Source organism: Erinaceus europaeus, chromosome 4 (genome assembly GCF_950295315.1).
Source record: "Erinaceus europaeus chromosome 4, mEriEur2.1, whole genome shotgun sequence".
Taxonomy (NCBI): Eukaryota; Metazoa; Chordata; class Mammalia; order Eulipotyphla; family Erinaceidae; genus Erinaceus; species Erinaceus europaeus.
In genome coordinates, this window is record NC_080165.1 from 28,741,827 (window position 1) to 28,757,602 (window position 15,776).

The window sequence follows — 15,776 nt, forward strand, 5'->3', positions numbered from 1 at the left end:
ATTCCGAATGAGATTGAGTCCTGTAGTACTCGTACCTGAGTTTTCTTAAAATTACATCCCTCTCTCTCACAGAGAAGGATATGCCTTACTGAATATTGCTTTATTGTTTTAGCAGATTTATCAGAATGTAATTTAAATACCATAAAACTTGCCTGCTTTAAGTGCACAATTCAGTGAGTTTTAGTATATTTTCAGTTATACAACCATCACCACATTCTAGATATAAAACATTTCCCAGAGGAAATCTCATTCATAGTCACTCCCTTGCACCCCTCTCCCCCAGCCCTAGACAACCGTGAATCTACCTTGTTTATTTCTATTCACCTTTTTTTGTACTTTATTATTATTTTTTTATTTTATTTTTTTAATTTTTTATTTAAGAAAGGATTAGTGAACAAAAACATAAGGTAGGAGGGGTACAACTCCACACAATTCCCACCACCCAATCCCCATAACCCACCCCCTCCCATGGTAGCTTTCCCATTCTCTAGCCCTCTGGGAGCATGGACCCAGGGTCGTTGAGGGTTGCAGAAGGTAGAAGGTCTGGCTTCTGTAATTGCTTCCCCGCTGAACATGGGCGTTGACTGGTCGGTCCATACTCCCAGTCTGCCTCTCTCTTTCCCTAGTAAGGTGTGTCTCTGGGGAAGCTGAGCTCCAGGACACATTGGTGGGGTCTTCAATCCAGGGAAGCCTAGCCAGCATCCTGGTGGCATCTGGAACCTGGTGATTGAAAAGAGAGTTAACATATGAAGCCAAACAATTTGTTGAGCAATCATGGATCCCAAGCTTGGAATAGTGGAGAGGAAGTGTTAGGGAGGTACTCACTGCAAACTCTAGTGTACTTCTGCTTTCAGGTATATATTTTGCAGTAGTTTATGGATACGTGTGCACATAAGCTCTCTCTCACAGAAACTGGTGTATATCTAGATTATGGGACTTTGTTAGAAAGTGAACTACCTGAGATGAAATTAGAGTGTACTATAAAAGGAAAGGTCTCACCCGAGTAATGAAGTTGAAGGGTTGTCATTCCACACGTGAAGTCTCTGGATACAGTCTGAGGTGAAGTCTATTCACCTTTTCTGAACATTTTGCTTGTATAGAAATTTGACAGATTGAGTTCATTGAGCTACCCTTCAGGGCGTAAGGATACCAGATTGAGATTCACTCCTTCCTTTTCCTCTTAGCAAATAAGAGTTCACTGCTCCCATTTCTCTAATTCAAGTAAGCTGTGTTCTATTCACTTGTGTAATGAAGTTTTTTCTCATTGTGGAGTGATAGAGAACCAGGTCCAGGTCCTTTCCACTCCCTGGACCACCCTCCAACCCACCCCCTTCCAGTCACACCTGGAAGTATATCGCCCCCTAGTGGTCACTAACCTGACTCCAGTCAATTCTGCATTGCCCATTCAACAACCTTTATGGGATTCTTTCCAACCTCTTACCACTTAGTGGGTTTCACTTGCAGATTCACACTAGTAACTGAGTTTGGACTCTTTAAGCTAAGTTTAGGAAGCCTTAAAGATTACTCCCCATTGTGGAGTTAGTGCAAGTGAGTGCCAGCTCCTCCCTAACTGCCAAACCAGGTCAAGTCCCTGACTCAATTAATAGCCCCAAGAAAGGAAAGGAAGTCTATCAGTTCAGTACCAGTGTTGACTTTGGAGCTGATTCCAAAGGTCAATGATTTCTCAATATGTTTTATGCTAGGTGTGTCAAGGTTTGTGTTTAGATAGTGTTGATCTTGCCTTGACTTGTCATCCCCCTGTTGACTCAGAAGTAGACTCACCAGTATGAATTAGGTTCCCGCTCAATTTGATCTCTGAATACCTACCTACATAACCCAGAGTGGGCTACATTCTCCCTGAGGGTCTCTCTACTCGTGGGGATTTACCTGAGTAGTATGGAGGTCCTCAGTCCAGTACTCAGTCTCCATCTGTTGAACACCTGCTGGGCACTGACTTTGAGCTTCTAGCATCTGGGTTCTGTTGAGTGCTGATGCTAACTTTTCCTTCTCTGTATGCAGGGTCGGCCGGCGGCCTGTGCTGTTGTTTTCCATCATCTTCATTCTGATCTTCGGACTGACCGTGGCACTATCAGTGAATGTGACCATGTTTAGCACACTCAGGTTCTTTGAAGGATTTTGCCTGGCTGGAATAATTCTCACCTTGTATGCACTACGTAAGTAGCTGCCTTCATGCCCTTAGTTCTGAACACATGGACTAAAGCATTGCTGCTGGCAAGGGTCTGGAAAGGGTGTTCTACATGCTGGTGGCTTGGGGTAGCTGGTTTTTTGGAAGCATAAATTTTTATGGCCTCAGTTGTTGTGAAAAAAACTGTTTGCGGCATACTCATACCATTCTGATCCTGTTTGGGTTCAGGGGGCTTCAAAGAGCTTGAAGGGTAGTGTAATTGCTTACACAAGTTTGGATCTGCCTTTAGCTGGTATGGAAGGACTTTTGGCTTTTCTCCAGAATGTTTGTGTTGTTGTTAACTTTCTCTATACTTCCAAGTCCAGTACATGGTTGGCATCCATGTACTTGGTGCCTGCTAATGTTTGTTCCGGGATCAGTATTTTAACTGCCTCCTTAAGAGTTTCTCTTCTGTATTGTTTACTTGTATTTTTATAATAAAAATTATATTTAGAATTAACCAGCTGAACTCAGGTTAGATGATATTAATTTTGTCACCAACATCTAAAGCTTCATAATCATGAACCAAATGGGTAGAAGTCTTCTCTCCATCAAGTCTGGTCAAGGTATTGACCTTGGTCGCATCAATGCCATAGAGCTTCTTTGCAATGAATGTGTCTCATGTCATGTTTATTGGCCTAGACATCTACAGTGAACACAAGTGTATTGTTCCCCTGTTTTCTTTCTGACTGATTCCGTGGTCAGGGAAAACTTGATGATCACATTGTGGTCAAACTTGCTTCTCCTGGGGAAATCCTTCAGAGAATACTTGGCAACTATCAAAGTCACGGTGTCTTGGGCCAAGGGAAAGTGGGTGGTGTGCCGATCTGATTTTATTTTATTTATTATTTTTAGTGACTGGACACCTTTTAGCATTGTTTTTAACCTTTAGAGCTTTTTCTAGCTTCAGCTTTGAGGGGGACAAGGACTTCCTTCTTTGCTTTCACTGCTATCTTTTTTTTTTAATTTTATTTATTCCCTTTTGTTGCCCTTGTTGTTTTTTATTGTTGTAGCTATTATTGTTGTTGTCGTTGTTGGATAGGACAGAGAGAAATGGAGAGAGGAGGGGAAGACAGAGATGGGGAGAGAAAGATAGACACCTGCAGACCTGCTTCACCGCCTGTGAAGCGACTCCCCTGCAGGTGGGGAGCCGGGGTTTGAACCGGGATCCTTATGCCGGTCCTTGTGCTTTGCGCCACCTGCGCTTAACCCGCTGCGCTACAGCCCGACTCCCCGCTTTCACTGCTATCTTTATGAGAAGAGTTTCCTCGTCTTATTTTTAAATCTAAGGCTGTGCACAACGCAGTTTTTTCGCGTCCTCATGTCCTAAGTAGTCTGGACTCAGATACTCAGCATTGGTCCTGGAAGAATAAAAGGTGATATGTTAGTATTTGTTATTTCTGGGTCGGGGTTGGGGGGGGATAAAAATTCCCTTCATTGATTAGTCATGACTGTTGGGGTATATTAATTCCTCTGTTGAATTTTGGAGTTGTTATTTTCCTGAACACTTCCACAACCACTGAACATAGATATTATACTCTTTTCAAGTTTTATACTTTGTAATCACCTTGTAGAGAGATCTTTTGGGAATGATGTAAGACAGTTTGTGTTTTCTTTTTTCTTTTTCCCTTTTTTCTTATTTCTAGATAAGGTAGCAATGTCTAGAGGTAAACTAGCACCTGCTTTGATACTCTTAAATTTGTATATTGAAGATTGGCTAACAGTTTTAGATAACTTGAATTTTTGTCTTTGTATTGTAGTGAATAGAAATATAATCAACTTATAGCATAGTTCTATAATCACAAAGAAAGGATATACCTAGTGAAGATTACAGATGTTTTCCTCTAAACCCACAGCTGTCAATTTCATCATTCTCTTCCATTTCTGAACTGAATTGTAGTTTTTTTAGAAATCACTTTTCCTAGTTATTTGGGTTCATCTCAATATATTTGTTGTTGGGGAGGGGAAATCCTTTCCTTCCTTCCTTCCTTCCTTCCTTCCTTCCTTCCTTCCTTCCTTCCTTTCTGCCACCAGGACTATAGGGGCGGCTTGATGCCAACATAGCTATTCCATCACTTCCAGCAGACATATTTTTTTCCCTTTATTCTGATAGAAATGGGGAGGAGGTGGGGGAGGGTTGAGAAAGAGAGAGAGAGACCTTCAGCACTGTACCACTGCTTATGAAGTTCTCCCCCATCTCCTTGAAGGTGGGGGTGGGGAGCTTGAACCCAAATCCTCACACATGGTAATTTGTGTGCTCAACTGGGTGTGCCACTGCCCGGTGTTTGGAGAGTTCTCTTAGAACATTTAGGATTAGTGGGACTGAATGATGACTATTGGAAGATTTTGTTCTTGGATAAACCACATTGGTATTGGGCTTGAAGATTTTTAGACAAGATGCCTGCTGTTCCCCACCCTGCCCACAGATAGTATTTGCAGATAATGATTGCAACTCCTTAATGAGACTTCTGGTCCTGCTCCAAGATACTCTACATTTCAGTAGGTGTGATGAGGTCTTCTCTTCAGGCAGTTGTCCTTATGAGACTTTCGGTTCTCACAGGAGGGTGTCAGTCCAGTGGATGGCCAGTGGTGGCTCTGCGTGTTGTCAAAATTAGAGTAACTGCACTAAAGGAACTTATTAGAGTGTAGAACCTGAATCTCATCATTTCATCACCCCATTGGCATTAGACTCAGTGGATAGACCATGCATGGAATTTTGCCTTAGAGCAAATATAATCTATTGACTGTGTCTTGTATGTCAACTGCTAATGATTGGTCAAGGCTGTCAGAGACTCAGAAGACTTCTGGACTCAAGAAGAGAAAATACCCGGACCATTAGTATGTCTTTCCATTATGAGGAAGAAGGGCTAGGAAAGACTGCACAGGTAGCTGGTGCTTGCCATCTCTGTTCTCTCCCTGGGTTAAGGCAAACCAGGAGAGAATTCCCAGTGAACAGCACTATCTGAATGTTACTTAAAATGAGTTTACTGACTTGTGTTGGGATGTCATATCATTGATCCTATGAAATTGGTTGCTTTACTTACTATGAAAAGTGTTCTCAGGATGCCTTTTCTGATCTTTTAAAAAATATTATTAGCTTTATTTATTTATTGGATAGAGACACTCAGAAATCAAGAGGGAAGGGGGTGCTAGAGAAGGAGAGAGACAGAGAGATATCTGCAGCCCTGCTTCACCATTCACAAAGCTTTCCCCCTGCAGGTGGGGGCTGAGGTCTTGAACCCAAGTCCTTACGCATTGTAACATGTGTTCTCAATCAAGTGCCCCACCACCCAGGCCCTGCTTTTTATTATCTTCATAGTAGAAAGTTCTTTCTTTTTTAAATCTTTTTAAAAAATTTTTTTATATTTATTTTTCCCTTTTGTCTCCCTTGTTGTTTTTATTGTTGTTGTAGTTGATGTCGTCATTGTTAGGACAGAGAGAAATGGAAAGAGGAGAGGAAGAGGGGGAGAGAAAGACATCTGCAGACCTGCTTCACCGCCTGTGAAGGGACTCCCTTACAGGTGGGGAGCCAGGGGGCTCGAACCGGGATCCTTACGCCAGTCCTTGTGCTTTGCACCACGTGCGCTTAACCCACTGCACTACCACCTGACTCCCAGTAGAAAGTTCTCTTATACTTTAGAACCACGTAACGATTATGCTTCCCTTAGGAAAATGCTTGACTCTAATCTCACAAGCACAGAATCCTATAACACAGGCATCTACAGATGTTCTTCTATAAGGGATAAGATAGTGAATAGTTTAGATTTTACAAATCTTCACAGCTCTCCCATTGTGTGTATTGTGAAAGGAAACTTAAATTATAAATATATATGTATAGGCTGGCACAGCTGTGTTCCAATAAATTTTATTTACAGAAACAGATGGTGGACCAGGCTTAATGAGCAGATTTTAACATTCAGACACTAAATATTCTTTGGGTTTTTTTTTTTGTTTGTTTGTTTGTTTTTTGGATTCTACTTATTTATTATTTAGAAAGATAGGAGGAGAGAGTGAAAGCACCAGACAGCAATCTGGTACACGTGCTACCAGGGATTGAACTCAGGACCTCACTCTTGAGAGTTCAAGGCTTTATCTATTGCACTACCTCCCGGACCACTGAATATTCCCTTTCTTTTCATTGACTGTTGAACGCTAAGAACTTCATTTAGCTTGAATGTGGGGCTGATAAGCTGAGCACTAAATTCTAGCTGCTCTTTTAGTTCCATTTTAATGTGCTACTTCAGCTTCTCCTCTGACCCATTATCCCATCTCTATAATTTAGTTGTTATTGTATGTATTTGTGTAAGCTACATTAATTTTTATCTGAAATAAATCAAGGCCAAAATAAATAATTCTGCTTTCTTAGGTTGAGATTGCAAATAAGACATCCTGGCTGACACCATTGCAATGAAAGTTTCCAAAATAACCAGTGTCTGAGCTAATACAATATCTGGTCTAGCAAAATTATCAGTCAAAGCATAAGGATATACATGTGTATTTGGGGCTCATTAATATCAAGCATTGTAATTAGAAGGGCTGGCTGAGAGGTAACAGAATCACTAAGGTGGGCAAGGGAGAATCAAAAAGAGGAAGTCAAGTTGTGATGGATAGAAGGGATTGGGGTAGGATGTGGTGGGCACTTGTCCCAAGATAACCTGCATCTGGCAGTCTTGGGAGATGACAGAGATCAGTAACAGAAACAAGGAGAAGCTCTCAGCAGTAAAGCAGAGTGATTCTGACTTTTCTAAATGTTGTGCTTCCTAGCACTTTCTGCAAGAGGCATGTACGTGCTTTGTTATTACTCAGGGATTTGTTTTGTTGAGAAGAAATTATTGATAACCTGAGTCACAGGGTTGAAATGTTGTATTGACTCTAAAGACAGATTTAAAAGTTGTACACATTGATTATTTGGAAGATACATTTTTAATGGTCCTGACTTTCTCTCCTTTTTCAACCATAAGGTATTTATCTTACTTAATGCATCTGCTGGAAAGGCCTGTACTTTATCAGAAGAGAGCTGAGTAGCATTCTTTTTATAGTCTTGCAGGTACTTGGCAGTACAAGTAAGGAAAGTAATGATTTTTTTTTTTTCAGAATTTGTTTCTTGTGTTGTTTGCTGTGAGGGTGGATTCATAGTTCAGAGAAATGCTGCTGATTTAGGGAAGTTTTCTGCTTCATGTATGAGGTAGCTTCAGGATTTTTTTTTTCCTGCTTTGGACTTTCCCCAAAATTTCAAAGGTGCATTCTAATTGAATATGCACCCCTTTAAGTTTTGTTTCCTTCAAATCACCAAAGAGAAATGTGGTTGTGTAATTAGGACATAAAACAGAGATTATTGGCTTCTTCCTTGGAGCCTTTCTGTGGAGACAAAATGCCTGACACAAGAGCACAGAGGAAAAGCTATATTGAATGGGCTGTTGGTGGGACTGCTGTCATGGTTCCTTCCTGTATCAGCCACTGTGAGATGCTGAAATACTTAGGTCTACTCCTTCTTCTTCTTCTAGCGTTTGCCCTTCTTCCGTAGCCAGTCAACAGCGTCAGGTTGAGCCTGATGTAAAGTTTCAAGACCTCCTTTGAATCTGGAGAGGTGGCAGTCGTTGACTATGTGGGTCATAGTCTGTCTGCAGCCGCAGGGGCAGTTCGGGTCGTCTCTGGCTCCCCAGCGATGGAACATAGCGGCGCACCGGCCATGGCCTGTTCGATAGCGACTGAGGAGGGCCCAATCATAACGTGCTAGGTCAAAGCCGGGTTGACGCTTGCAGGGGTCTGTGATGAGGTGTTTGTTCTTTACCTCAGCTGACTGCCAACTCTGTTTCCAAGAGTCTGGAACAGAGAAGTTCAGTATAGGCATAGGGGACCAGATTGGGTGATGAGACATCAAGCGTTGGACAGGGTGGGCGAAGATTACCACGTATATTGGCAGGTCCGGTCGAGCGTAGACGTGGGAAATGAACTTAGATGATGCTGCATCCCGACGAATATCTGGCGGGGTGATGTTGCTAAGAACTGGCAGCCATGGAACCGGGGTGGAACGGATGGTTCCAGAAATTATCCTCATGGAGGAATATAATTTGGAATCGACCAAGTGGACATGGGGGCTATGGAACCATACTGGGGCACAGTATTCTGCAGTGGAATAGCATAATGCCAGAGATGATGATCGTAGTGTGGAAGCGCTCGCGTCCCATGAGGTCTACTCCTGTTCCCTTACTCTCTAGTCTCCCTTGCCTCTAAATAAATGAAGGTAGAAAAATCTTTGTTTTAAATGGCTTTATTAGGGAAATAATGATTTACAAGATGCTTGTTACCACATAGGTAGAATTTTTTGTCTTTCTGTGTATGTTTCTGCACACCACTCCCATTATCAACCAAAGTCATCCTCCAGCATCCTCCATGCACTTGATCCCCAAAGCCTTTTCAACCACTACCCCTCCTTTCTTCCTCCCACCTCACAAGTCCTTGGCCTTGCTGCAATAGACCACACCTAGTCCAGGTTAAAAAAAAAAAAAAAATCTTACTAGACAGGTGACAGGGAATGACAGGCCTTTTTTTTTTTTTTTTTTTTTTTTAAAGTAATGGACTTCGTGTCTTATTTGTTTATAAAAATGAAGTCTTACCGGGGGTCGGGCAGTAGCGCAGTGGGTTAAGCACACATGGCATGAAGCGCAAGGACCAGCAAGGATCCAGTTCAAGTCCTTGGCTCCCCATCTGCAGGGCAGTCACTTTGCAGGCGGTGAAGCAGGTCTGCAGGTGTCTTTCTCTCCCCCTCTGTCTTCCCCCTCCTCTCCATTTCTCTCTGTCCTATCCAACAATGACGACATCAGTAACAACAACAATAATAACTACAACAACAATAAAACAACAAGGGCAACAAAAGGGGGAAGAAGCAAATTAAAAAAAAATGAAGTCTTATCAAAAGTAGTGAAATTGACAGACAAAAATAATTTGTTTTGCTGTGAATTCTTTTTCTGATTAAGACTCCTAACATCTCAGACAGAGTAGTACAGCTTTATTTAAGATATGGATGTCTTTCAAAACAAATAAATGAGAGATGATTGCTTCTTAAGTTGATTTGATGCTAGATGTCACCAGTCTAGGAGTGTTGGGGGTGCTCCCCCCTTTTCCTCCTCCCCATTTTCCTCCGTCCCCTACCCCTCCAACTCTTTTGTCTTCACTAAAAACACTTTTTGTAGTTTTTCTCATTCGATTTCTGTTACTTTGCAAAATCCGAAGCCAGTTCTTGACTTAACTGATAAAGAGACTGAAAAAAAGCTTGTGTTTGCTCTGGGTGGGGCGAGGGTTTCTTTCTCACTTGGCACTAATGGTTTGAGACACTTGCTGCTGTGCTCGAGTAATTTCTAATGTGCTGCCATAGTATAACTTTGTCTTTCTCCCTAGTATACCTATGTCTGTGATTTGATGTGTGAACTAATATTCCTTGGTGCATATTTCAGTCTGCAGAATTGTTAAGCATCAAAACTGTGGTGTGTTTTTAAAAAATGACTAAAACAAATGGCTTCAGTACTGAGTAAGTGAGCTGTGGAATGAATAGATTGAAGACTTTTAGACTATGGAATGAATAGAATGGAGATTGTCAGGGCTAAGTATGCGTGATTTCAATTTCCTCATCCTTTTACTTCTGGGGAACAGTGTTTGCATCACATTGAAAGTGTGATGGTTGAAAGTGTCAGGTAACCTAGCCCTCTGTTGTCATAATCCATCTATCTTTCTCCTCTTGTCCTGTCTTCACACCCCTGGGCTTTCCCACTGACAACAGACCCTGAGCAATAACCCCATCTTCTGGTGGGAACCCCTCAACTGGCAGGGCTTTTTCTACCAAGGAAATGGGTCAGTTTATCAAAAGTCCTTGACAAAGAACTTTATTTCAGCTTGCTAGCAAAGCTCTGAAGAATTGTAGATTTTGGGTTGAGGAGATAACACAATAGTTATGCAAAAGACTTTGATGCCTGGGGCACAAAGCTCCCAGGTTCAAGTCCCAGCAGTACCACAAGTCAGGGATGAGCAGTGCTCTAGTCTCTCAGACTCTCTCTCTTTCTCTTTCCATCTCCTTCTCTTTCTTTCCTTCTCTCTCCCTTTCTGTCTTATTTATTCATTTAAATTTTTGTCTTCTCTCTGTGAAGTCTGAGTGTGAGTTTTCAAACTTTGTCCCATGGAACCTTGGGATTCCTTCTTGGAGAAAATGTTTGTTTAGAAAATGGATAGAAAACTGGATTTTAAAAGGGCGGGGGAGGGGAGCTATTGGTTTTCACTGTGCCTTCCAGTTTCAGAATTCTTTACTTTTGAATTCTAAGCTCAACCGCAGTTTAGAGGTAAGAGGTAGGGTATAAAGTCAGGGATTCTTGGTCCCCAAATTGTGTCCTTCTCAAATCCATACTATTAACTAGAGTTAAGAGCCAGACTTTCATTCTGGCTTTCTGGGAGAATGCCATGCTAAGTGTCTACTAAGGTGATCTGGGGAGAGATGAAGTGATAAGGTAGGATTAATGGTTAATAGCTTCTCTTTGCCCTGGTTCCAGACCCTGCACTCATGTCAACAACTTGCCCTTTCTGACCTTTTCTGGGAAATCCTCCATGGTCACCTCAATGTCTCTCTTTCCACACATGGTAGACTCACAGGTCAGTCCCAAGGATCCTATTATACTCTACAAGGATTTTCTTTTCTCATCTGGAAACACAAGATTAGGCAGAAAGCTAGAACTTGTACAGACTTCAAAAGATAGTTATTTAAAATAAGAGTTATTTAAAATAAGAGATAGTTATTTAAAATAAATAAATATTGGACTGACTTTATTTATTTTTCACACTTGAAATAAAATAGAAGAGAGAGGGAATAAATCATTGCTGGGAAAGCAAGAACACCAGGCTTCAAAATATCTAGATGTATCTGGTGGGAAGTAAATTCATTACTGGTTTCCCAAGATACCTACTAGTAGAAAAAAACATAATCTTGGCTGAAAGAACAGGGAGCAGTATAACTCAAATGATGCTGAACCATGCAGCTTTGGTGTCAGCAACTGAGTTACTCTGCAGCATACCAGATCAGCTCTGCTTTGGAGGGATTTAGTTTGTTTGTTTTTGTTGTGCTGTTTGTTTGGTGATCCTGGTGGAAACACAAGCTTTCTTTCTCCTTCACTCATTTACTTAGTAGACATCGGCAACTCTACTAGTGCTGGGCTAGCATGGAGGTACCTCTTCCCGGGCACGTACTCTCTGGGTTGGAGAGAACTCTACCGGAGCCAGCCTGGGCTGCTACTCACTCAGCGACGCGGGAGAGATGACTCCAACTCGTGGCGTAGTGGCAATGTAATGTCCTTATTGATCAGAGAGCGAGGGCTTTTATAGGTCGGAGCCAGAGTGGAAGTGGCAAGTCAGAAACAGAAATGGCTAGGAAAGGGGCGGAGAAAAGCAAAAGGGAGCTGGGAAGGTAGAAACTTCCTTAGCAACTGTTGCGAGGGTTTTAACAGGTGGGATTAATACTACCCTGGAGGCAGGGAGGGTAGAAAGAAAATAGATCAAAGGAATGGAATGGGTGGGGATCTTTCAGGCAAAACAATGATTATGCAGATAGGCCATAGTATCAGGAATGCAGGGTGGAGCAGGGGGAGCTGGCTTAATGTTTTAAGAAATGTGAGGCTCCTCACAATTTCCCGACATACTAGGTATTAGAGTATCATTCACTCACATGAGTACTTACAGGTGATTATCAGGTGCTGTGCGCACACAGGCAGACAGACATACCTTCCTGGCTTCAAGGCACTCAAGAGTCAAGTGAGGAAGGATGTGGAGACAGGCCCTGGTTGGATCAAGTTGCTAAAAGCATAGGTCTTTGCTGTTTGCAGTGGCTACTCAAAAGCTAAATGGGTTTAGTGCTGTGGCCTAGTTAGAGTGCAGAGTCTCAGTCATAAATGGCCAAAGTTGAGGGAACAGACTGGGACAGTGCACAAAGATTATTATCCTCCATGACCTTAGGGTAGTGCCAGTGTCCTGAAGGGTCTAAATCAAGCAAGGCAAATCTTTAGATGCATACTGGAGTGGGGAGGGAGCAGCGATGCATATGGTTGAGTACACACATTACCATGCACAAGGACCCAGGTTCAAGGATACCCTCAATGTCCTAAGTGCAGGGGGGATACTTCATGAGTGGTGAAACAGGTCTACAGTTGTCTCTCTTTCTCTCTCCCTCTCTGTCTCTCTCTCCCCTCTCAATTGTTCTCTGTCTTATCAAATAAAATATAAAGAAAAAAAGTGAAAAATGGCCACCAGAAGTGGTAGATTCATAGTGCTAGTACTGAGTCCCAGCAATAACCCTGATGGCAATAAAAAAAATAGATGCACACTTGGGGAGATTCCACAGACTGCCATGATGGGAAGCAGACTCAGCTACATGCTGAGAGGACTGAATGATTCCATAGCTTCTATAATTAAAGAGTGGGGAGAAGGAACAAGGAGGACCATGAACTAGCATGGGCACTTGGATAACTTTTCCTTAAAGTGGCTAGACAAAGAATACAGCACAAGCCTTCTGATTCCATATCTTCCAGAATCTGGAACTATTGATCATGGCCTTTACCTGACAGGTTTGTCAGGAGACTGCGACAGCTTTAGATTTAAGTATAATGAGTTGGCAATGCCTTGGAGGATATCTGATGATATAGAATTAGCACACTACTGATTCTGCAGAAGTTCAGGACCAGAATCTATATCCCCAGCATGAAAATAAGTAGATAAAGCCTCCAGAATGCCTGGGATCACCCAGAGACTGTGCAAAGTTGAGAATTAAGTAGAGAGAGGGGACAGGGCAGATGAATCTATTGAAGAAGATAGTAGGACTACCCTGAGTGGTTGGTAGGAGGTCAGAATAGACTGATAGCCAAGAGTTGAGGAAGGGCCTGTCAGAGTGTCACATGATACAAGACACCACTTGCGAAATGACCATTGGATAGAGCAGTAGTTGCCCAGTGGGTCAGAAGTAACTGGGGCAAAGCAACTTGAATTCAGTTTAATGGTCTAAATTATTTCAAGCATAGCTTTTCATTCATATGTGTCCCAGAAAAACCACTATCTTGTCTTATGGCAAGTGTTTTAGAAAGAAAATAACTTTAAGAAAATACTTGTTTATTAATAGGGGAAGTTGGGAGGATAAAAGAACCAAAGAATCACTCTGGCACATGCGATACCGGGGATCCAATTCAGACTTTATGCTTAAGAATCTAATCCCTTGGGAGTCGGGCTGTAGCGCAGCGGGTTAAGCGCAGGTGGCGCAAAGCACAAGGACCGGCATAAGGATCCCGGTTCGAACCCCGGCTCCCCACCTGCAGGGGAGTCGCTTCACAGGCGGTGAAGCAGGTCTGCAGGTGTCTATCTTTCTCTCCTCCTCTCTGTCTTCCCCTCCCTCTCTCCATTTCTCTCTGTCCTATCCAACAACAACAATAATAACTACAACAATAAAACAACAAGGGTAATAAAAGGGAATAAATAAATAAAATAAGTTAAAAAAAAAAAAAAGAATCTAATCCCTTATCCAGCGCACCACCTCCCAGACCACAATAATTTTTTTTCTTTTAATTACATAACATAAAGGTTGCCATTTGTCTATGTTAAGTGTGTCATTTAGTGGTGTTAAGTATAGCCAGCTACTTTGTTGTGCCAGATCATAGCTTTTTAACAGTGGCAAATGTTCTTATAATTGGGTAGAAATGTGGAACTGGAAATAAGTGGGTTATGCCATTTACCTGAAAGTGGGAATTCAAAACTACAGTTGAGTTAGAGATGCAGTTTTGCTTCTTGCATGACATAGTGTTGCTCATACTAAAAGCAATCACAGTGTTTTCTTTATTCCTCCAGAAAGAGAGAGAGAGGGAGAGAGAGAGAGAGATATGCATGTATGCATGATCAAGTTAGCAACTGATAGGATATTGGAAGAAGCCAGGTGGTAGATGTAAGCCAGGCCCCAGCACTTATCAGCTGTGCAAGGTACTTAATGTCTCCACGTCAGTTTTCTCACCTAGGAAAGATGGCACAGGTGATAGTGAGCAGCTGAATGTGATCAATATCCATAAGGCACAAAGCTGCAGAGGAGTGTTGGTGGGCCTGTGCATGCATGTCAGATAGCCACCATTCTGCTGACAAGTCTGAGCTGAGATCATCAGTCCTCTCAGCAGAGCCTTCCCATGTGGGCACTTCTCTGAATTCACAACACATTTGGAAAACTCTGCTAAGGAGGAACTTTGGACTGAGGTTGGCTCCTAACTTAGGCTGCATAGCAGAATATGTGTGGTGGGGAAAGGAGTGGAGAAGAATCTGCTTCGTAATGGTTTCTCCAGTGGTTGGCTTAATTACATCTCCTTGGACATCCATTCAGTATCTCCTAGAAACCATTTGAAAAGTCCTAACCACAGCAGGGGCAAGAGAAGACAATAAAAGGGGAAAATTTTGCTGGGCAAAACACACATAGAGAGTCGGACACCATTGCCTCGATTCTTCCTCTCACCCAGAACGATCCATTCATTACTAAGAGAAGACATGGATGAAATAAAATATTGGCTTACATTTTTCAAAAGTTCTCCTTGTCTTTCTCCTATTTATTATCCCCTGTCTTCTAAAGGTGCTTATATACATTTTACTTTCGATTTATAAATTAGCTCATGAAACCTGCTCACTGTCCCTAACGGCAGCCTTGGGCCTGGTCCTACTTTTTGCTAGGTTCAGCCATGAAATTTCATTTCCCTTCCTTCATTTCAGAACGATGACAGTTCCTGTTTGTGATGTGATTTATGTGGAAGTCTCCTCCCAGGACAGGTGCCAGTAGCTGGACAAATGGAAACATTACTTTGAAACAGCGAAAAGCTTGCTTTCTGTTATATTTCTGAAGTATTCTTCTGCAGGAGAAGTTGCTGGGAAACCATCTTCTAATTGCTCACAAATATTCGGAGTGAAGTGATAGGAGTGTGTGTCTGTGTATATGCATGAATGAGCGTGTGCATGTGTGTTTGCACATGCATGTACACACATGCTGCCCCTCTGCACATGCATGTACACACATGCTGCCCCTCTGAAGCATTTATTCTATGTGAGAAGTTTAACATCTAGGCCTTTAGGAACCAGGAGTCTGGAGGTTGAATGGAGAATGTCCCATTCAGCTGTTTCAAGTTGTTGAGGAGCAGGCCTGGTCCAGCCCTTCTTTGAACTCCATGCTCATAGTCAGGCAATCACTTCATTGCCATGTTTGCAGCCCTCCAACTGAATGAGACTCCGGATGCCAGTCCTCGGGGTAGTTCTCTAACAGGGAAGACAGACTCACTGACCCTCAGGGTTTTGTTTGGTTTTAAAGAAACCAGCTTCAGAGAGGTGAGGAACCTGGAAAGTTGCAGCCAGCCCCGATGCTCCCAAGTGAGGCCTCAGGGTTTGTTTTCCAGTCTGCCCTCCCAGGGGAGTGGGACAGCTTTGACCCAGGTAGGAGGTTCCTCTAAGCCTTTTGAGACAGAATCTGATAATCATGTAATTGAAGGCCCTTCATTTTCCCTTCCTAGGGCCTTTGATGATTCCTGTAAAGTGAGGTTCTTTATGTCAC

The 15,776-nt window shown here is 42.4% G+C and overlaps 1 protein-coding gene across 6 annotated transcripts in view; it reads left to right on the forward strand.

Annotated features, from left to right (window-relative positions):
• SLC22A23 (solute carrier family 22 member 23) overlaps window positions 1-15,776 on the forward strand; it is a 187,144-nt gene that overhangs the window by 50,479 nt on the left and 120,889 nt on the right. For 5 of the 6 annotated variants that reach the window (XM_060189144.1, XM_060189145.1, XM_060189147.1 and 2 more), the window contains exon 3: window positions 2,020-2,174. In XM_060189144.1, the coding sequence (XP_060045127.1) occupies window positions 2,020-2,174 (155 nt within the window). Of the gene's footprint in view, window positions 1-2,019; window positions 2,175-14,947; window positions 15,222-15,776 lie in introns of those variants that run through there. The other variant, XM_060189149.1, reaches the window with a different exon arrangement.